This window comes from Osmerus mordax, chromosome 15 (assembly GCF_038355195.1).
Source record: "Osmerus mordax isolate fOsmMor3 chromosome 15, fOsmMor3.pri, whole genome shotgun sequence".
NCBI classification, from domain to species: Eukaryota; Metazoa; Chordata; class Actinopteri; order Osmeriformes; family Osmeridae; genus Osmerus; species Osmerus mordax.
The window spans coordinates 15,996,693-16,016,450 of NC_090064.1; the positions used below are offsets into that span (position 1 = coordinate 15,996,693).

Consider the following 19,758-nt stretch of genomic DNA (forward strand, 5'->3'; position numbering starts at 1 on the left):
GAGAGCACAACTCAACGGCAAAGAGATTAAAGTAATTTTATGAATTCTCCCAGTGATGACGATACACCATATTTTGCTTGAAACGATCAATAGGTAGTAAACCAATATAATTTGCAGATGCATGTTGATCCTCAAAGAAAGTAGGTGTCTAGTCTATACATTGAACTACAATACCCACAATTCATTGAGTGTAAAGTTCTGACGTCAAACTAACAACAAGGAAGTGGAACTGTAGAGACTGATTTCTTCAATTATCTTAAGCTGCTTAAAGACAGACTGATTTTGTAAAAGCACATTGCGTGGGCTTCGTAGATTAGTACTGTTAGTGTCCTTATTTTATACAGTTGTGTAAGTGCGTCTTTTTATAGTTTCCTTGGAAAAATCTGTAGAGTTGCTTAGTTAAACTTCAGAAAGTGTGCTGAATGACCTGATACTGGTCTCATTCATTGTCGATAACAAACGACCGGACCGCCAGCTGCTTGTATGGTTGTATCTAAATCACAGAGACGGAGAGAGGTAAGAGTAAGACCATTTCTATGTATGTCTCTCTTCAGCATCTATGTGGCTCTGTCTGTTTAATGATTGTCTGTATGGCCGAACAATATGATCTACTTGTCCATATTCAAATGTATATGCACGCTCCTGCTACAGCACCTTCTAAAATGAGAAAAACGAAGAAAATAGAATGTCGGACGATATGCCTCTTACAACGAGAAGTGTGCAGTCGCCTACATTACATATACAGCTCCTTATTGGCAGTGGCACCATCCACTGAAACACTGTTAGAACCGCGGTCCATGATCATCTGAAGTTACGATCCATCTTGTCATCCTTTCCTCCCACTCTCCCACTCTCCCTCTCTCCCTCTCTCCCTCTCTCCCTCTCTCCCTCTCTCAGCACTGGCACAGCATCGTTTGCCACCATGAGGGTGATCACCTTTTTCCTGGTGGGGCTCCTGGTCCATGTAGTCTTCTTCATCTCCATCTTTGACATTTACTTCACATCCCCCCTGGTCCACGGAATGACCCCGCAGTCTGTGCCCCTGCCCCCCCCGGCCTCACGCCTGGTCCTGGTGGTGGCAGATGGCCTCAGGGCTGACAGCCTCTACTTACCCCTCGACAACGGCTCATCCAGGGCACCTTACTTAAGGTCAGCTTGTGTGCGTGTGTATGTGGAAGGAACTGTGTGTGTGTGTGTGTGGAAGAAATGTGGAAGAAGCCTTGTGTGTGTGTGTGTGGAGGGGTGTGTGTGTCAAGGGGAGTTTGTGTGTGTGGAGGTGTGTGTGTGTGTATGTGAGAAGGGGTGTTTGTTAGCAGTTAGTGTTCTGTCACTGCTGACTGAGTTTTGTGCGTTTGCTGACTGTGACTCTGTGACTCCTCTGTGCCTGGTACGGTGTGTGTTCAGGAGTGTTGTGGAGCGGAGAGGGAGTTGGGGTGTGTCGCACACCCATGTGCCTACAGAGTCTCGGCCTGGACATGTGGCCATGATCGCTGGATTTTACGAAGATGTTAGCGCTGTGGCTAAAGGTCAGTGTGTGTGTGTGTGTGTGTGTGTGTGAGCGTACACATGTATGGGTGATTGGTTAATCTTGTATGTGTAATGTGTGGTTTATTGCCCATACGTCCATTAATGTGTGTGTGTGTGTTTTAATGTTCAGGCTGGAAGGAGAACCCAGTTGAGTTTGACTCTGTGTTCAACGAGAGCAGGCACACCTGGAGCTGGGGCAGTCCAGACATCCTTCCAATGTTTGCTAAAGGTACACACACACACACACACACACACACACCTTACTAAATCCCAGGGAAGGTGTGGTGTGTGTAACTCTCTGCCCCCTGCAGGTGCCAGTGGGGAGCACGTGTACACACACACATACCCTGCGGAGAATGAGGACTTTGCCTCCACGGATGCCTCTAGGTTAGACACCTGGGTGTTTGACCAAGTCAAGGTACATATGACATCACTGTCTCCAGAGCCTTCAAACAAGGACTGTTATGTGTGTGTATTGTTCAGTACCTATTGAGTGTGATGGTTTAGTGGAGCAATGAAGTGACATCCACTCTCCGATAACGTGAACTCACCAAGCGAACCATCTCTCTGGTCTCCAGGCCTTCTTCCAGTCTGCTAGGATAAACAGCACTCTGAAAACCATGCTCCAGGAAGACCAGAACGTCTTCTTCCTGCATCTGCTGGGCATCGACACCAACGGGCACGCTCACAGACCCATGTCCAAGTGAGTGGGAAACCCTGTGGACACCCACAGGAACATTACAGCTCACGTGTTGATCACCACAGAAACCTCATCGCTCACATTTACATTTAGCAGACGCTCTTATCCAGAGCGACTTACAGTAAGTACAGGGACATTCCCCCGAGGCAAGTAGGGTGAAGTGCCTTGCCCAAGGACACAACGTCATTTTGCACGGCCGGGAATCGAACAAGCAACCTTCTGATTACTAGCCCGATTCCCTAACCGCTCAGCCACCTGACTCCCGCTCGATCACCACAGAAACCTTATCGCTCACGTGTCGATCACCACAGAAACCTTATCGCTCACGTGTCGATCACCACAGAAACCTTATCGCTCACGTGTCGATCACCACAGAAACCTTATCGCTCAAGTGTCGATCACCACAGAAACCTTATCGCTCACGTGTCGATCACCACAGAAACCTTATTCTCAGAGGTTGTTTTGTTTGTTTATCTTTTTTTTATTTGTTTGTCTCCAGGGAATATCTGGAGAACATAGCACTTGTGGATGCTGGCGTGGCGGAGCTGGTTACACTGTTTGACGAGTTCTTCAATAACGACGGAAGAACAGCCTACGTGTTCACGTCTGATCATGGCATGACTAACTGGGGTGTGTGTGTGTGTGTGTGTACATCAGATATTTAAACCATCTGTCAAGCTATAAGTTGGTGTATGAACTGTGTGTGTGCTTTATCAGGTTCCCACGGTGCAGGACACCCCTCTGAGACCCTGACCCCACTGGTGGCATGGGGGGCGGGGCTTAACTCTGCCCAGAGAGTAACTGACCCCCAGCAGTACACAGACGGATACCTGCAAGGTACGTTTCAGAGTAGCTACAAAGATGGATGCTTGCGAGGTACAGGATCTTACAGAGAGTAGCTACACAGATGGATGCTTGCGAGGTACAGGATCTTACAGAGAGTGGCTACACAGATGGATGCTTGCGAGGTACAGGATCTTACAGAGAGTGGCTACACAGATGGATGCTTGCGAGGTACAGGATCTTACAGAGAGTGGCTACACAGATGGATGCTTGCGAGGTACAGGATCTTACAGAGAGTGGCTACACAGATGGATGCTTGCGAGGTACAGTTTCTTACAGAGAGTGGCTACACAGATGGATGCTTGCGAGGTACAGGATCTTACAGAGAGTGGCTACACAGATGGATGCTTGCGAGGTACAGTTTCTTACAGAGAGTGGCTACACAGATGGATGCTTGCGAGGTACAGGATCTTACAGAGAGTGGCTACACAGATGGATGCTTGCGAGGTACAGGATCTTACAGAGAGTAGCACTTTACCTGGAAAGTTTGCTGGGATCTCTCCTGCTCTTATGCCGTGGGTTTAGTTATGACTATGTAGCACTTACTTGGACTATACTATGTCATATTGTAGTTAAGATGTTATTGTTTCATTGTGCCTGATAAAATACAGACTGTTCCTTCAATTGAAATACTGTGCACTCTTGATCCTTGATTTTCTACAATTTGAATGTCGCTTTAGATAAAAGTGTTAAATAAATAAAATGTTAGTAACCTGGCTTTTTCTTTTGTCTGGGTCAGAGTGGAAACTGGAGGGCCTTCGCAGGGTTGATGTCAATCAGGTGAGACGCTGCTCTATTCCCCCTTACTCTGGGGCTTTCTGATGATGTCACTGCCTCTCAGACTGGCACTTAGTGATGATGTAACAGTCGTGCTGACATCTCTAGACCCCAGTATATCTGAGAATGACAAGTAAGCTCTGTCCGTGTTTGTGTGTGTGCGTGTACAGGCGGATATTGCTCCCCTGATGGCATCTCTCATCGGAGTCCCCATTCCTCTCAACTCAGTGGTGAGTATGCGTCTCAGAACACGTACTTAAACGTCAGCATGCTCTGTCATAGTCTGTCAACGTTGTGTCTAGACACTGGTGATACGTCATGAGTTTGGTAGAAATCCATTATGGTGAAATTGTTTGCGTGTTTGCATTGACTTTACATGTAATCCCGGCGCGCAAAAAATGTGCTTTGCGTTCGGTGTGAACACAGCACTAGGAATAGTTGCTCATATAAGATAATGACTTATTTATGATAGGTTTAGATTCAGACTGTCAGTAAACTGTGGAGAGGAAAAAGAGGAGCAAAAAAAAGGAGCAGGATAAAAGAAGAAGAAGAAGAATAAAGGGAGGGAGTCAGGTGGCTGAGCGGTGAGGGAATCGGGCTAGTAATCCGAAGGTTGCCAGTTCGATTCCCGGTCATGCAAACTGACGTTGTGTCCTTGGGCAAGGCACTTCACCCTACTTGCCTCGGGGGAATGTCCCTGTACTTACTGTAAGTCGCTCTGGATAAGAGTGTCTGCTAAATGACTAAATGTAAATGTAAATAAAAGAATAGGAGCAGGATAAAAGAAAGAGTGACTTATAAGTCGCTCTTTAGTTCCACAAGTACTTGTGAAACTAAACCTGACACTTGAAACTGGAAGATTGTTGCTTCACCAGCTCTGGAACCTTACCCGTGCTGCGCTTCCTCTTAGGGAGAACTGCCTCTTCTCTACCTTAACAACAGCGACCACTTCAAGGCAGAGAGCATGTACGCTAACTCCATCCAGATACTGGAGCAGTTCAAGGTGGAGTTCACGTTCCTTTCTCCATCTGCAACACAAATACGTTAAAGTGTTATTCCATCGGAAGGTTCTGGAAGGTCACCTATTCATGTATCAGCATTCATCCATGCATGTCTTGTTATTGTACTGCTTCCATATGCTCCTCTCTCCAGGTGAAGATGTCTCAGAAAAAGAACACCACACTCCCCTTTCTCTTCACGCCGTACCAGTGAGTAAAACTAGACTTGTGAGGCCAGGGTTTTACCTTAGCTGGGTTTCAAACCTTGAGTACTGTAGTTTCTTACCTGTGTTTTAACCCTTAACCGCTGTAGTTTCTTACCTGTGTTTTAAGCCTTAACCGCTGTAGTTTCTTACCTGTGTTTTAACCCTTAACCGCTGTAGTTTCTTACCTGTGTTTTAACCCTTAACCGCTGTAGTTTCTTACCTGTGTTTTAACCCTTAACCGCTGTAGTTTCTTACCTGTGTTTTAACCTGTGTTTCCTACGGCAGGTTTCTGACTGAATCCAGACAGGCAGAGCTGATTGGCCAGGCCCGGGTTCTGATCCAGCTGGAGAAGTTTGAGGAGGCAGTGAGTCGAGACACGCTTCACTGACCTCCACTGCCCTGCGCAGACAGCACCACACAACCATACACTAGGTCTACATCCTAGATCTGCAGCCTTGGTCTGGCTTAGAAAATCTACGTCCTAGTAGATCATATACTGGTCGTCTCTGGGGGACAGTTCATGAGAAATTTCTGTTTTAGTTTCTCTCTCTCTCTGTCTATCCAGATCTCTCTGTGCAGGTCTCTAATCTCCAGTGCTTTGGAGGGGCTGGTGTACTATCACACCTATGACAGGTTCTTCCTGGGTTGCAGTGTGGTGCTGGGATTTGTAGGCTGGACCTCATATGTAGTTCTTCTGATTCTGAAGACCCACGCCAGTCTCAGGAGACCACCCACTCGACCAAACCAGGTCAGGAATCAGTGTGTGTGTGTGTGCAGGGCTTGCACACACACACAAGTTTCTAAAGGTTTAAAAAAAGTTTCTACAATTATGAAAAAATATTTTATCAAAAGTTTGCAAGTATCACTAATTAATGTGTGTGTGTTGCAGAAGTCAGGCCGTGCCCTGGTCTGGGTGTGTGTGTGTGTCACCCTGCTCATAGGGGTCTTCCTCCTGCTCCAGAGGAGCCCGCTCACCTACTACATCTACTGCCTCCTGCCTGTGCCTGTGTGCTACTCTGTCCTCAGAGAGTGGGTCCACACACACACACACACACACACACACACACACACACACGCTACATTGCTTCATTTCTTATTGATATTTTAATCAGCATCTAAATAGAAAAACCTGACTTTTTTGTATTCCCATAATGACGATGTGGTTTTGTGGTGTGTTTCAGGTGTGGGTTTTGTGGTGTGTGTTTCAGGTGTGTGTTTTGTGGTGTGTTTCAGGTGTGGGACCTTAATGGATCTGCTCCGCTCTGCTCCATCTCTTCCTCTCTGGAAATGTCTCGGTTATTTTGTGCTGGTCACATTCGGAATAGAGCTGTTGGTAGGTATCATGAATCAATACGAGCTGTGATTCCAGTTGCATCCAGTTTAAGTCAAAGGTACTTAATAATGCTGAATCTATCTTTAAAAAGTATCCATCATAAAGCTTTGTATGTCCTTGAATTGACTGTAGGTTAGTGAAGGCATTGACATGAGAAATGTGAGCGGGATAAAAATGACCACAGACCCTCGGACCTGACGTTTGAGTGTGTCGCTGTCGCCCCCAGGTGGTGAGTTTCTTCCATCGCGCCATGCTGACCCTCGGGCTGCTGGTGTTCTCTGTCTGGCCCTTCCTGTCTGGACTCTACACTCAGGCCAAGGTAAGCCAGCACAGAGAGATGGAGCGGGATTGATTAGTCATGTCTGGTTGGGTAACCCTTCCTGTGGCGGTGCAGTTCCACAGCATCTGCTGGGTCCTGGGATGTCTGGCTCTGGCTGCTTTTCCCATGATGCCTGTGGTGGGGAGAGAGGCCAACGTCCATGTGGTGTGAGTGTCTCGACATCCTCACACACACACACTCACTCACTCACACATACTCTCACACACACACATACACTCACACACACCCTCACACACATCCTCACACACACACACTCTCTCACTCTCACACACATACTCTCACACACACACATACTCTCACACACACCCTCACACACACTCTCTCACTCTCACACACATACTCTCACACACACACATACTCACACACACCCTCACACACACACACATCCTCACACACACACACATCCTCACACACACACACACACACACATACCCTCACGTCCTGATTCTGATCTGACATTGATCATGAATAATGACCTGTGTTCTCTAGTCTTACTGAATATAAACCGAAAGGTGAGAACCCGCACACTCTCAGACGACGTCAGCAGGAGTGTGTGTGTGTGTGTGACGTGTCGTCATGGTAACGTATGTTCCTCCAGTACCTGTGCGGGCGGCCTCACCCTCTTCACCTCCGCCTGCTACGTGTGGTCGTCACGGAGACGCACGCCGCTGCCGTGGGGACACCTCCAGCTCCTACTCTCCCAGGTCAGGAGCACAACTGGAGTGTGTGTGTGTGTGTGTGTGTGCGCGCGTGTGTGGCTCTACTCACCAGTACTGTTGTTGTGTGTGTGTAGATGGTCCATGTGGCAGTGTGCGCGTGTGTTCCCACACTCACACACTCCAGCCTGCAGCACAAACAAGGACTCCCGCTCAGCAACCAGATCATCAGCTGGGCCACGTTAGGCAAGTGTGTGTATGTGTGTGTGACTGCCTCCAGTGTGTGTGTGTGTGTGTGTGTGTGTGTGTGTGATCGTGATCAGAACAGTCTCTGTGCTCTCCAGGCTCCTCGCTGCTGGTCCCCCTGCTCAGCTCCACCCGTCTGTTCCAGAGGCTTCTCAGCATCCTCCTCTCCCTCACCTCCACCTACCTCCTCCTCAGCACAGGGTAAGCTCTCTCTCTCTCTGTCCCTCCTCTCCCTCACCTCCACCTACCTCCTCCTCAGCACAGGGTAAGCTCTCTCTCTCTCTCTGTCCCTCCTCTCCCTCACCTCCACCTACCTCCTCCTCAGCACAGGGTAAGCTCTCTCTCTCTCTCTGTCCCTCCTCTCCCTCACCTCCACCTACCTCCTCTTCAGCACAGGGTAAGCGCTCTCTCTCTCTCTCTCTCTCTGTCCCTCACCTCCACCTACCTCCTCTTCAGCACAGGGTAAGCTCTCTCTCTCTCTCTGTCCCTCCCTCACCTCCACCCAGCTCCTCCTCATCTCTGTCTCTGTGCGTCTGCAGGTATGAGGCTCTGTTCCCCCCAGTGCTGTCCTGGTTGATGTTCGTGTGGATCAACATGGAGCAGGAGGCCATGCATTCTCAGGGAGTCACTGGGAGACAGGAAGTACGAGGCACACACACACACACGCACACAGAAGACGCCAAAGTCAACTTTTTGCGAAAATTCTTAAGCATTTTCATGACGATTTGTATTACTTTCAAATTTTACTAATGCATTTTACTTGTTTTTGTCTGACTTTTGAACCACGTTTTTAACACTTTGTGAGTCATTTCGATATGCAGCTGCTCTGCTGCAAGGAAGCGTGGTGACTCAGCAACTGTCTCCTGTCTATACTGGATACATGCAGTTATCTATGCTGTCTATACTGCTAGTTATCTATGCTGGTTATTAGTGCTCTTAACATATTTCTAGCAGTCTATAGTTAATACTTGAAACCTTTAAATCCATAATTTAAGATGACATCACACCTGGGCCAAAGCATCAAACCACTGTGATGTGCTCTGGTAATGTGTTTTTCCTCTGCATAAATGGCCACGGTCATTCTGTGACCGCGAGGTGGATCACAGATTTGGGGTCACAGGGGTAGTGATACCATCTGGACACACACTAGCCGCACTAAAGAGCAGATGTTTGTGTTTGTTCTGCAGCTGTCCGGTATTGACTTCTCTGACAGCGTGGACATCACCAAGATCAGACAGCTGAAGTTAGATGACATCCGAAGGTCCTACTTCTTTGTATCCTTCCTTCTGGTTCCTCTCCGTCATAAATACAAACCACCTCAGGGGGGCGGTAGGGAGCGCGCGCGCACACACACACACACACACACACACACACACACACACACACACATCCACCAACACAAGTCTTTTTGGAAGGAAGGAAGTAGGGGTTTGAGGGTTTCTGTGCTGACAGAGGTAGTTCTGGGTAACTGTAAATGGACTACAACCACTGTGGGTTTGATCGCCATGACAGAAGCTCAAGGTCAACTTTCAAGTTCATTTTCATGTGCACATTAACAGAGTTATTGGCAATGAAATACTTGATTTTCAGACTTCCCCAACGGTACGGACTAAAAGTTATTAGGGTGAATTGGGTGGGGGGTGGTTGTATCAGGAGGTGATTGGTCCTTGACTCGGGCTCTACAGGTGTTTTTCATCATCACTGCATTCTTCGGGACAGGAAACATTGCTTCTATTAACAGGTAGGAGGCTGCTAATACATTTACATTTTAGTCATTTAGCAGACGCTCTTATCCAGAGCGACTTACAGTAAGTACAGGGACATTCTCCCGAGGCAAGTAGGGTGAAGTGCCTTGCCCAAGGACACAACGTCAGTTGGTATGATCGGGAATCGAACTGGCAACCTTCGGATTACTAGCCCGATTCCCTCACCGCTCAGCCACCTGACTCCCCTAACTAAGCCCTTAGTCAGCCCTCCTGACTAATACAAGTGCAGGAGGGCTGACACCTTAAAGGGAGAAAGATTTCTCAGCTTCACATTTGTTTGTTTAGAATTTAAAGCATTTTCAACAAGGATACAGCTAGGCTGTGTAACAGTTTACTAGACACGTGTGTGTGTGTGTGTGTGTGTGTGTGTGTGTGTGTGTGTGTGTGTAAGAGGCACATTTTAGGCCCTGTCCAGTAACAGATCCTGATTCTTGGGTACAAAACAGCAGACCAATGTTCGTTTCCCTATTTTTGCTTCCTTCCTTCCTTCTGTCTGTCTCTCTGTGTCTATCTCTCTAGTTTTGACCCAGCCTCTGTGTACTGCTTTGTCACGGTTTTCAACCCTTTCATCATGGGAGGACTAATGATGTGGAAGGTACTTTGTCATCACACAGACACACACACAGCTTCCAGTAAAACTATTTCAGCTGATAGTTGCAAACAGTCACACAAGAAGTGGCTACCACCTTTGTTTGTGGGTCTTGTGGGGACAACAGCGCGCGCACACACACACGCACATGCACACACACACACTACAGTTAACACACACACACAGTGTAGGTCCTGTAAGTAAGTAAGTAAGACTTTACTTATATAGCACATTTCATACAAGAATTGTAGCTCAAGGTGCTTTACATAAAATCAATAAAAATAATAATACAAGTGATAAACAATTCAAACAAAAATAAAAATCCCAATAAGATCTCTGTTCAAGAGAGAAAACAACTTTAAACATGCATCTTAAAAGTAACAGTAACATATACATTTGGTTCACCCCTGGTCTGTATATATAAAACCATACACTCTGTTAACAGATCCTTTCCCCAGGTCAAGAGTATGGGCCGTATTCTCTGTTAACAGATCCTTTGCCTCAGATCAAGAATACAGATTGTTTTACATATTTGTTTAAATACTTCACGCGACCAGAGTTCTTGTACGCTATCAGAGTTCGCCAACTCTGACCTAGACAAAGTAAAATTAGCAAGTCAAATAATGACCCAAATTTACTAAACCAAGATTCTACAATAAAATATCTAATAAAAGTAGGAGGAAAGTAGGTCCTGTGGTAACAGTCTGAGGACAGGTCAGAAGAAAGGCTTCTCTCTTGTCCTTCTAGGTCATCATTCCCTTCATAGTGGTGATGTGCAGCTTTGAGAGCATCCAGGTAGCCACCCAGCTATCATCCAGAAGGTAACCATGAACACACCCTCCACCTCCCTGAACACACCCTCCACCTCCCTGAACACACCCTCCACCTCCCTGAACACACCCTCCACCTCCCTGAACACACCCTCCACCTCCCTGAACACACCCTCCACCTCCCTGAACACACCCTCCACCTCCCTGAACACACCCTCCACCTCCCTGAACACACCCTCCACCTCCCTGAACACACCCTCCACCTCCCTGAACACACCCTCCACCTCCCTGAACACACCCTCCACCTTCCTGAACACACCCTTCACCTCCCTGCCACCCTGAACACACCCTCCACCTCCCTGAACACACCCTCCACCTTCCTGAACACACCCTTCACCTCCCTGCCACCCTGAACACACCCTCCACCTCCCTGAACACACCCTCCACCTCCCTGAACACACCCTCCACCTTCCTGAACACACCTTTCACCTCCCTGCCACCCTGAACACACCCTCCACCTCCCTGAACACACCCTCCACCTCCCTGAACACACCCTTCACCTCCCTGCCACCCTTAACACACCCTCCACCTCCCTGAACACACCCTGCCACCTCCCTGTCACCCTAAACACACAGCCTCCACCCTCTATCCCCCACCCCTCCTCCTACTCTCTCCGCCGCCCTCCCCCCTCCTCCAACACCAGTCATTCCTCTATGTATTCTAGAAGTACTCTCTGTGGAGAATCTCTACTAGAGCTAGGTGTTCTTCAGGCCTGCTAACCTGTCACAGGTCTGACCTATTCCAGTACTAAAACACCTCAACCAGATGGTTTCATTGTGGTTTCCTGTTTCTTGTTTCTCACCCTGGTCTGCAGCCTCATCCTCATCGTGCTCGTCATCTCAGACCTGATGGCCCTGGTGAGATCATGATCTGGGGGGAGGGGGAGAGGAGGGAGGGGAGGGAGGGGAGAGGAGGGCGAGAGGAGGGGGAGAGGAGGGAGGGGGAGAGGAGGGAGAGGAGGGGGAGAGGAGGGAGGGGGAGAGGAGGGAGGGGGAGAGGAGGGAGGGGGTTTGAGAGGGAGGGTTGTAGTGTTGCTTACCTCCTCTTCATCCCTCTCCTGTCGCCCGCAGCATTTCTTCTTCCTGGTTCAGGACTACGGAAGCTGGTTGGACATCGGCACCAGGTACGTCACGTGCCTCTGCAAGGCTGTGTTTGTTTTCCATCCCTTCACAAGCCTGGATTAGCATGTCCTCTTTCTCTCCCAGCACCCCTCACCTCCTCCAGCCCGTACACACCACCCAGCACCCCTTCACATCATCCCTACCACCCCACAACATCACCACCCTACACCCACCCCTCACCTCCACCACCCCTCACCTCCACCACCCCTCACCTCCTCCAGCCCGTACACACCACCCAGCACCCCTTCACATCATCCCTACCACCCCACAACATCACCACCCTACACCCTCACCTCACCTCCACCACCCCTCACCTCCTCCACCCCTCACCTCCTCCACCCCTCACCTCCACCCCAGCAGTGCAGGGGCAGGTGTCCGGTCCTCATCTTAACCCTGGTGCTCTTCCTTCCTCAGCATCAGCCACTACGTCATCGTGATGTCCATGACCATCTTCCTGATGCTGCTCAGTGTGGTGACGCGAGTCCTCACCTCCAGGAGAGTCTGTCTGTGGAGGAGACGCAAGATGCACTTCCCCTGAATCACTATGGTGTGTGTGTGTGTGTGTGTGTGCGCGCGCATTTGTGTGTGTGGGGGGGGTGCGTGCACGTGTTTGTACGGATGTGTGTGAAGCATTCATATCTCAAGCCGTGTTTTATTTGAAATAATATTTATTTATTACGATAAATACTCAACCATAGTATAACTATAGTACTGTACACACGATGGATTTATGTTTGTTGGTGCACAGATGTTACCCACAACACTGGAGGCCGAACCTATTAAAATGAGCACTGATCATAATGTTGCTGTGTTTCTATGGTACATTAAAGCTGTCTAATTAGGTATTCAGTTGATATGAAGAGCTGAAGATACTGTTCTTAAATATTTGACTGTGTATCATATAGTCAGTTGTATTTCCATAGTAATGGTTTGCCAAATATAAGGGACTTGATGATTGGAGATGATTCTAGCTGGGTGGTGTGTTTTGGAAAGGGTTATCTGAGTAAACAGCTCAATTTATGAAGCAGTAAAACTGTATTTTGAGATACTTTCGGTACCAGAATAAAACTGGGTGGTGTATTATATTGCTGTGGTTTTGTACCTCTGCAATTGTATTATGATGGAACTAGTTTTATACTCGAAAGGGAATATTGTGGGTTGACTTTATTGTTAATGAGTTTAAAATAAACATGTTGATCTCAGACGGTCTTTAGTTCACCAGTCATCCATCCAGCACCAGAATGGTAGAAACATGTTTCCGGAACGAGACTATTTAGATGAAGTCAAATAAAAACATGCACTCTGTGAGCACCAGCTTATCAGCACTCAAGGCTGGCTGGACATTAGCCAGAGCATGTTGGCCTTCAATGGAGGGGTTGAATGAAATTCTTAAAGTGACTGTATAGCAGAATTTAAAATGAGTTTTAAGTTCATCACACTGCAGAAGACTGTGTTAACTACCCATTCGAATTCTAATGAAAAAAAAACAAGTATGTTTTTGGTATGTTAAATTAGGCTTTGAAATTGTAAGAAAATGAATGAGCTGAATCTCCGTCTTATCTCCTCTTATTTATTGAATTTAGCAACAAAAGCATCAACTAGCTAAATCTATTGCAGATATCAGAACCGACCGACCTGCAGGCTGAGGGTTGTATGAGTTAATGACTTTGTCTTTGCATCATACCAGCTGAGTAACAGAATGCAGGTTATATAAACCGTCTGATCTGACGTAGATAAGTGGCTGTGACGTAGATAGCTTGAGTTTTGCCCCGCCTAAACAAAAGTTGAGCTGAAAACGGGTGAGAAACTGTTCAACGGTCTAACTCCACATTTCAGTGCGACAAAGTTTTTGAGCTTTGCACATGCTTTCAGCAACTCATTTCACACAGATGTACTGAAAAGCAAATCATGGAATTTGCTTTACAGCAACTTTAATTCTTCACATCTCTTAATTTCTATCCTCCGATATCACCACTTCCTGCTTAACCTCCTGCCAGTCTACCAGGGACAGACAGCGTTACTTTAGAGTCCTACAGCAGCTCTGAGTCGCCACGCCTTGGGCTTCATCCTTCATCCCTGATATATTTTATCAACTGTGGTTGAGTTTTTATCCTTTTAATTTCATTTGGTATTCATCCATGGCATGGTGGTATGATCCTTGGTATGATGGTGTTTATCCTTTATCCTCTCTCCCTCGTCCTCTCTCCCTCGTCCCCTGTCCCTCGTCCCCTCTCCCTCGTCCCCTCTCCCTCTCTCCCTCGTCCTCTCTCCCTCGTCCTCTCTCCCTCGTCCTCTCTCCCTCGTCCTCTCTCCCTCGTCCTCTCTCCCTCGTCCTCTCTCCCTCGTCCTCTCTCCCTCGTCCCCTCTCCCTCGTCCTCTCTCCCTCGTCCTCTCTCCCTCGTCCTCTCTCCCTCGTCCTCTCTCCCTCGTCCTCTCTCCCTCGTCCTCTCTCCCTCGTCCTCTCTCCCTGATCCCTTCCAGTGAAGACAGTAATGAGCTACAAACTTCACTGCATTTACAACAACGATATTACTGCCTTGTTAGTGTTCACCAACTTAAGTACATGGAGCTGTTATCAAAAAGGATCTCGAAACATCCGACATGTTCCAGTGCCATGTTTGAAAGATGCTCTTTGGAGTGCATCTACACACAACTTTGTGGGTTAGGTGTCATAAGGTTTGTGATATTTCTCTCCTCTCTTCCTTCCTCTCTGATATGCATAGGACCACATGATGAGCACACACACAACCATACACAAACACACACAAACACACACAGAGGAAGCACACACACATGCAATCGCCCCCTCCCTCTCTGTTTTTCCTCCAGACAAACTACAAACCAACGGAAACTAAACTCACACCACCGTTTGTCCGCGATCACATACATCAAAAACCAGTTGAAACACAGAGGAGTCTCCCCTTCTCCACTGCACACTCTCACGAAGATCTGATGCAGTCCTCAACTCTGCAGTTCTTCAACCCCACAACTACAAATCTTAAGGTACGTTTCAAACTGCATACTCTTTTACGGAAATAGATCCTAGTACAGATGGTTTAGGTTTCAGTTCTAGAGGTGTCACCAGCTGTTTCTCACATGTAACCTTGGTTGCAATATAGTCCAATATTCTGTCACCTCTAGTTAACTTGACATGTTTAGAGCTGAACTGTTCCATAAAACAACCTAGATCTTTCAAACAAATTACACTCCTATCAACAGGGCCGGATTAACAATTTTCTGTGCCCTGGGCAACAAGGCTTAAACCCCCCCCCCCCCTGGGCAAGTGCCCAGTTGCCCTAATGGTTAATCCTGCCCTGCCTATCAAACCAGTTTAGTGTTCCCTTCAAGCAAGTGATTACATATGTTTATCTTCCTGGAGCTGTGTTGAAATGCCTTGACTCATCCCACATCACATGTTTGGGTATCAATCAACATAAAAACCATAAATGAATAAATGTCCCCACTGCACTGAGACACCATGCATCTTCCTCTCTCTCTCCCTCTGTTCTAAAGGTTTCCGTTTTCCTCTTCCTCATTTCGTACTAAAATGGAGTATCTCTCTGCTAACAACACCACCATCCCCACCGTCACCCTGTCCACGACGGTCAGGTCGTTTGCCGAGAGTAGATACCGCCAGGCGCTCACCGTCATCTACTCCACCATCTTGCTGTTGGGCGGCGTCGGGGGGATCCTAATGGTCCGCACCTTCAAGTCAAGCAAGTCCGTCATCACCATTGCCGTGATGAACCTCACCATCGCTCACAGCCTCTTCCTGCTGACCGTGCCCTTCAGACTGCACTACTACGCCGTGGGCACCTGGGAGATGGGCTCGCAGGCCTGCAACACGGTGAGCGGGATGATCCACTGTCACATGTACCTGACCTTTGTGTTCTACACCGTCATCATCGTGCTCCGCATCTGGTCGCACTACAGCAAGGAGAACAACGTGCATTTCTACCGGAACATGCACGCCTTCCTGGCCAGCCTGGCCGTGTGGGTCATCTTCTTGGTCATCCTGCCCCTCGTGCTCCAGTTCTACGGCCACCAGGAGGGGTCCAAGAACTCCAAGCAGTGCTTCCAATTCGCCAATCGGATGGAGAACGCAGGGGTGAAGGTGTTCAACTACATGGTGATCTCTGTGATCTGCGTGACGGCCTTCACGCTGATGGGTCTCCAGGTCCACATCCTGGTGGTGCTGCTCAGGAAGAAAGGCCAGGACGGCCTGGTCCAGCAGCAGCTCAACGCCCAGGTGAAGAGCCTCCTCTTCATCCTTGTCCTCATGGTGTGCTTCGTACCCTACCAGCTGTTCCGCCTGTACTACCTGGAACACCTGCATCTGGAGGAGGTCAACGAGCTGTTCCTCACCCTCACCGCTCTGAGCTGCGTCGATATGCTCATCTTCCTGTTGTGTTGGAGGAGGTGAAGGATGAGGGTGGAGGTGATGGATAGAGGAGGAGGTGGTGGATGAGGGTGAAGGTGATGGATAGAGGAGGAGGTGATGGATGAGGGTGGAGGTGATGGATAGAGGCGGAGGTGATGGATGAGGCGTTTTATTTTAATTTTATGTGTAGCACGAAACAGCGTGCGACCAGGTTGGTTGTAGAACCTGTTAAAAAGGGATGGTGGACTGAGTTAGTCCAGTAAGATGACATCCACTGTGCGTTCTGCTCCTGCTTGCGACTTTACAAAGATATCCGTCTCTGCTGTCCGTGAGGAATAACAACTAACTCTGATCTTCTCCTGTCTGGCCCCCCAATGGTGGAATTGTTGTGGAAAAAACATCACACTGTTGTAATTATGAAGATGGAGAATGATTATGGATTATATGATTGGAAATAAACCTCTTAATCACATTTATTTTTCTTTTTTTACATGCTATATTACTGAAAACCAGATGCAAAGCAGTTGACTGATTGGGCTTAATATCTTCTACATATTAGTGGCAATACCAAAGTGCAAATCTGGATGTTTAGGGTCTGAGGGCGTGAGAAGACTTGTGTGTATATGCTTCTTCCATAGAAAACTACAAGGCCCAGATATCATGGACTACAAGGCCCAGATATCATGGGACAGATTTACGACCCTACCCCAGGAATCTAGTGCAGCTGGTCTTCAAGGCCAGAGCATGCCTAAAAAATTGTAGTTTTCTATGTAAGAGTGAGAGACCAATAGTGTGAGAAATGCATCTGTGACAAACAGTCCAATTGTACCAATAGCAAAATTACAGAACTGATAAGGTTTTGATATGAGGAATGTCCTGAGAAAACTTTGTGTGATCCTGGGATCTTGCTCACGTTTGTTGGAGTCATTCTGATTTCTAGTAAACACCTTGCTTCAAACTTTGCTGCGTTTCAGTGCTGTTTCAAACTTTGAGATATTGGTTGAAAACATATATTTCACGACAGAATCTCCTCCATCAGGGACACTGATAGAGAAAAGGCTAAAGACGCACTTGTTCCAGAAGTACAACGGTACTTAGGAATGACTTGCTGGACCTGATGTTAGTTTCCTCCAGGAACACAATGACTCTTATTGAGGGACTTGTTGCTCTTGTTGGTTAGTTGTAACTGATTTAACTTCTTGTACTCGCTGTGAATTATATTATTGTTGCTTGCTTTCCTATAGGTACACTCTTGCACTTCTTGAAGTTCATGCTGTTTAATTGTAACTTGTTTAACTACATGCTCTTATGTTTCTTCCCATTGGCACTTATTTGCTTTTCACAATGTATGCTCATGTTTTGCCTCACCGCAATGTTTTTGGGGATATCTCGCTGTTTATGATCATTGACTTGTAAAGCTCTCTCTTGGAAGTCGCTTTGCATAAAAGCGTCTGCTAAATGAATAAATGTAAATCAAATGTGCAACTGGAAAGACTCTTTTGGGTAATCGGTAAATGATTAAGATGATCCTAAATGAACAGATGTACAACAGAGAAAACATAAATGTCAAGTTTTCGTCAGGTTGCATTGCTGAGAACATGGTCCTGAAGGAAATCCGAAATGAGGTTGGGAAATATTGACCGCTTGTATGCAATGTTGCAATATGTTTGTTTTGCTCACATTACAAAATGCTCCCAGAAATCATGAATGGTAAAACAGCACCATCTCCTGGTGACTTATGGACATTACAAATTAAAATGGCCCTTATCATACCTAGCGTCTAATGTAAAATAACTCATTTGACCTCTTTTTTTTCTTCGAAAGAAAACCCCATAGGCATCTTGAGACAAGATTTCTCGTCTCCAGTCTGTAAAATAATTATGGCAATAGCCTTTAATCGGCTACATTTCCAAATGTAAAAGGTAAATAAATGTCCACACTGTTACTATTTAACCTTTTTTACGTGAAACATTAGCTTTTCCACCCTCACACGGTCTTCACCAAGCTAGAAGTTATGTCCACCATAGTTGATACATTCACACCCGGTGATTTCTGCTTTTAGTTTTATGGGACCTGGTTACTGTTTAACATCCCCACCCTACTTTCAGTTTGTTTAGTAAATCGATCTAATGACAGGCCATGCCGGCGCCATCGAATGTGTGGCTCAATGAATTATAGGCCCGATAGCTTCCCTTCTCAGCTAATGTTGTCGCATGTCGCAATTCAACTCACTTTGCTTTTAAATCAGCGACAAGGTAGACAAGTGACACGGAGACTAACGTCGCTTTAGCGACGCGTTTTTGTTTACTGGACAAGTAGCTAACATTTGGACAAATGCACGGACACAAAAAAGGTAGGCTAAGCAAAGGCTACGTGCCTTCTGAAAATGCATGTCGAAATGTTTGTCGAATTAATTAATTTAAATTACGTTTTTGAAGTTAGTTCAAGTTAATGTGATGCCTCGTGGCTTATTCATGAGCGCATATTGGAAAGAAACTTAGGAAAACTAGTCGAGTTGCACATCTGGATACTTGTACCTACCTGATCGACTATCCGCTATCAGAAATACACCCCGAAGGATGTCACGTGATTCTGTATTGGTCGGATAGGGGTTTGTCCCCCGTGTAGAACAGAACAAATAGGCCTGAACTATCTCAGCGGGGCTGTAATGCCTTCTTGGGTGTGAAAGATTTCTTTTGCGTCCGTCCTGAAAACGGAGTGTGGTTGGATGGGATCCAGTGGGGTTTTTGCTGAGCTAGTTTTGTAGAGTTCTAATCTAAATGTTCTGTAGTCAGATAGTGAGTCTGCTTCCTCAGCCAGCTCCATTCAAGTGCTTTCAAGAAGTAAAAAAAACCTGTAGCAGATAAGATATCTTTGTTACACGCAGTCTAATAAAGATGACATGCGATAACTCGTATCGTGTTCTGTTCTGGAATTGTCTTGTTTTTAATCTAAATTACGCTCCCCCTGATATGACAAGGGGAGCTTTCTTCAACATAGGCAATCAAGATTCAGTTTTTAGTGACTGAATATAGTTTAACTTCACCAACACGGAAAAGTAAGCCTACGACGTTCACAAATTAATTTCAGCTAATGTATTTATTTAGCTGGCCCTTTTATTAGAGGCCAACCTCCTGTAGGCAACAGGGGATATTGAACTTGCAACCTCCTAATCAGCAGTCAAATACTCCATATTTAGTAAGCTAAGAAAGCTGTTTAGGTTTTCCATTGCAGGAAAATTATTCTTGTTAGCAAGCATCAGCAGGTACGAAGGCTCACCTGATGCCTGGTCATTAAGGCTAAAGTATAAATACAGCGGACAGTATTATGACCGCTTCACACAGGAGATCACTGTTAGCTCTGTTTTATGATACTGAGAGGTTTGAGTTGCTAGGCATGCTGTCGCTACCGTTTTCTCTCCACGACCACAAGCTTTCCTCTTTCC

At 46.8% G+C, this 19,758-nt stretch overlaps 2 protein-coding genes across 2 annotated transcripts; both read left to right on the forward strand.

The window, feature by feature from the left end:
• The first annotated feature begins 144 nt into the window (after positions 1-144).
• pign (phosphatidylinositol glycan anchor biosynthesis, class N) lies at positions 145-13,089 on the forward strand. The gene is made up of 29 exons (XM_067251549.1): positions 145-516; positions 898-1,149; positions 1,405-1,526; positions 1,658-1,756; positions 1,839-1,945; positions 2,106-2,230; positions 2,727-2,857; positions 2,945-3,064; positions 3,810-3,850; positions 4,018-4,077; positions 4,758-4,850; positions 5,000-5,055; positions 5,337-5,415; positions 5,617-5,799; positions 5,941-6,080; positions 6,285-6,384; positions 6,611-6,703; positions 6,779-6,870; positions 7,323-7,428; positions 7,518-7,626; positions 7,725-7,827; positions 8,166-8,268; positions 8,814-8,900; positions 9,312-9,367; positions 9,912-9,987; positions 10,729-10,802; positions 11,626-11,668; positions 11,882-11,934; positions 12,347-13,089. The coding sequence occupies exons 2-29, from the start codon at positions 923-925 to the stop codon at positions 12,468-12,470; spliced, it is 2,802 nt and encodes a 933-aa protein (XP_067107650.1). The 5' UTR covers positions 145-516; positions 898-922; the 3' UTR covers positions 12,471-13,089.
• A 1,786-nt stretch (positions 13,090-14,875) lies between these two features.
• Positions 14,876-16,355, forward strand: LOC136958030 (probable G-protein coupled receptor 141). The gene is made up of 2 exons (XM_067252254.1): positions 14,876-14,935; positions 15,446-16,355. The coding sequence occupies exon 2, from the start codon at positions 15,480-15,482 to the stop codon at positions 16,353-16,355; it is 876 nt and encodes a 291-aa protein (XP_067108355.1). The 5' UTR covers positions 14,876-14,935; positions 15,446-15,479.
• The last annotated feature ends 3,403 nt before the right edge of the window (positions 16,356-19,758 follow it).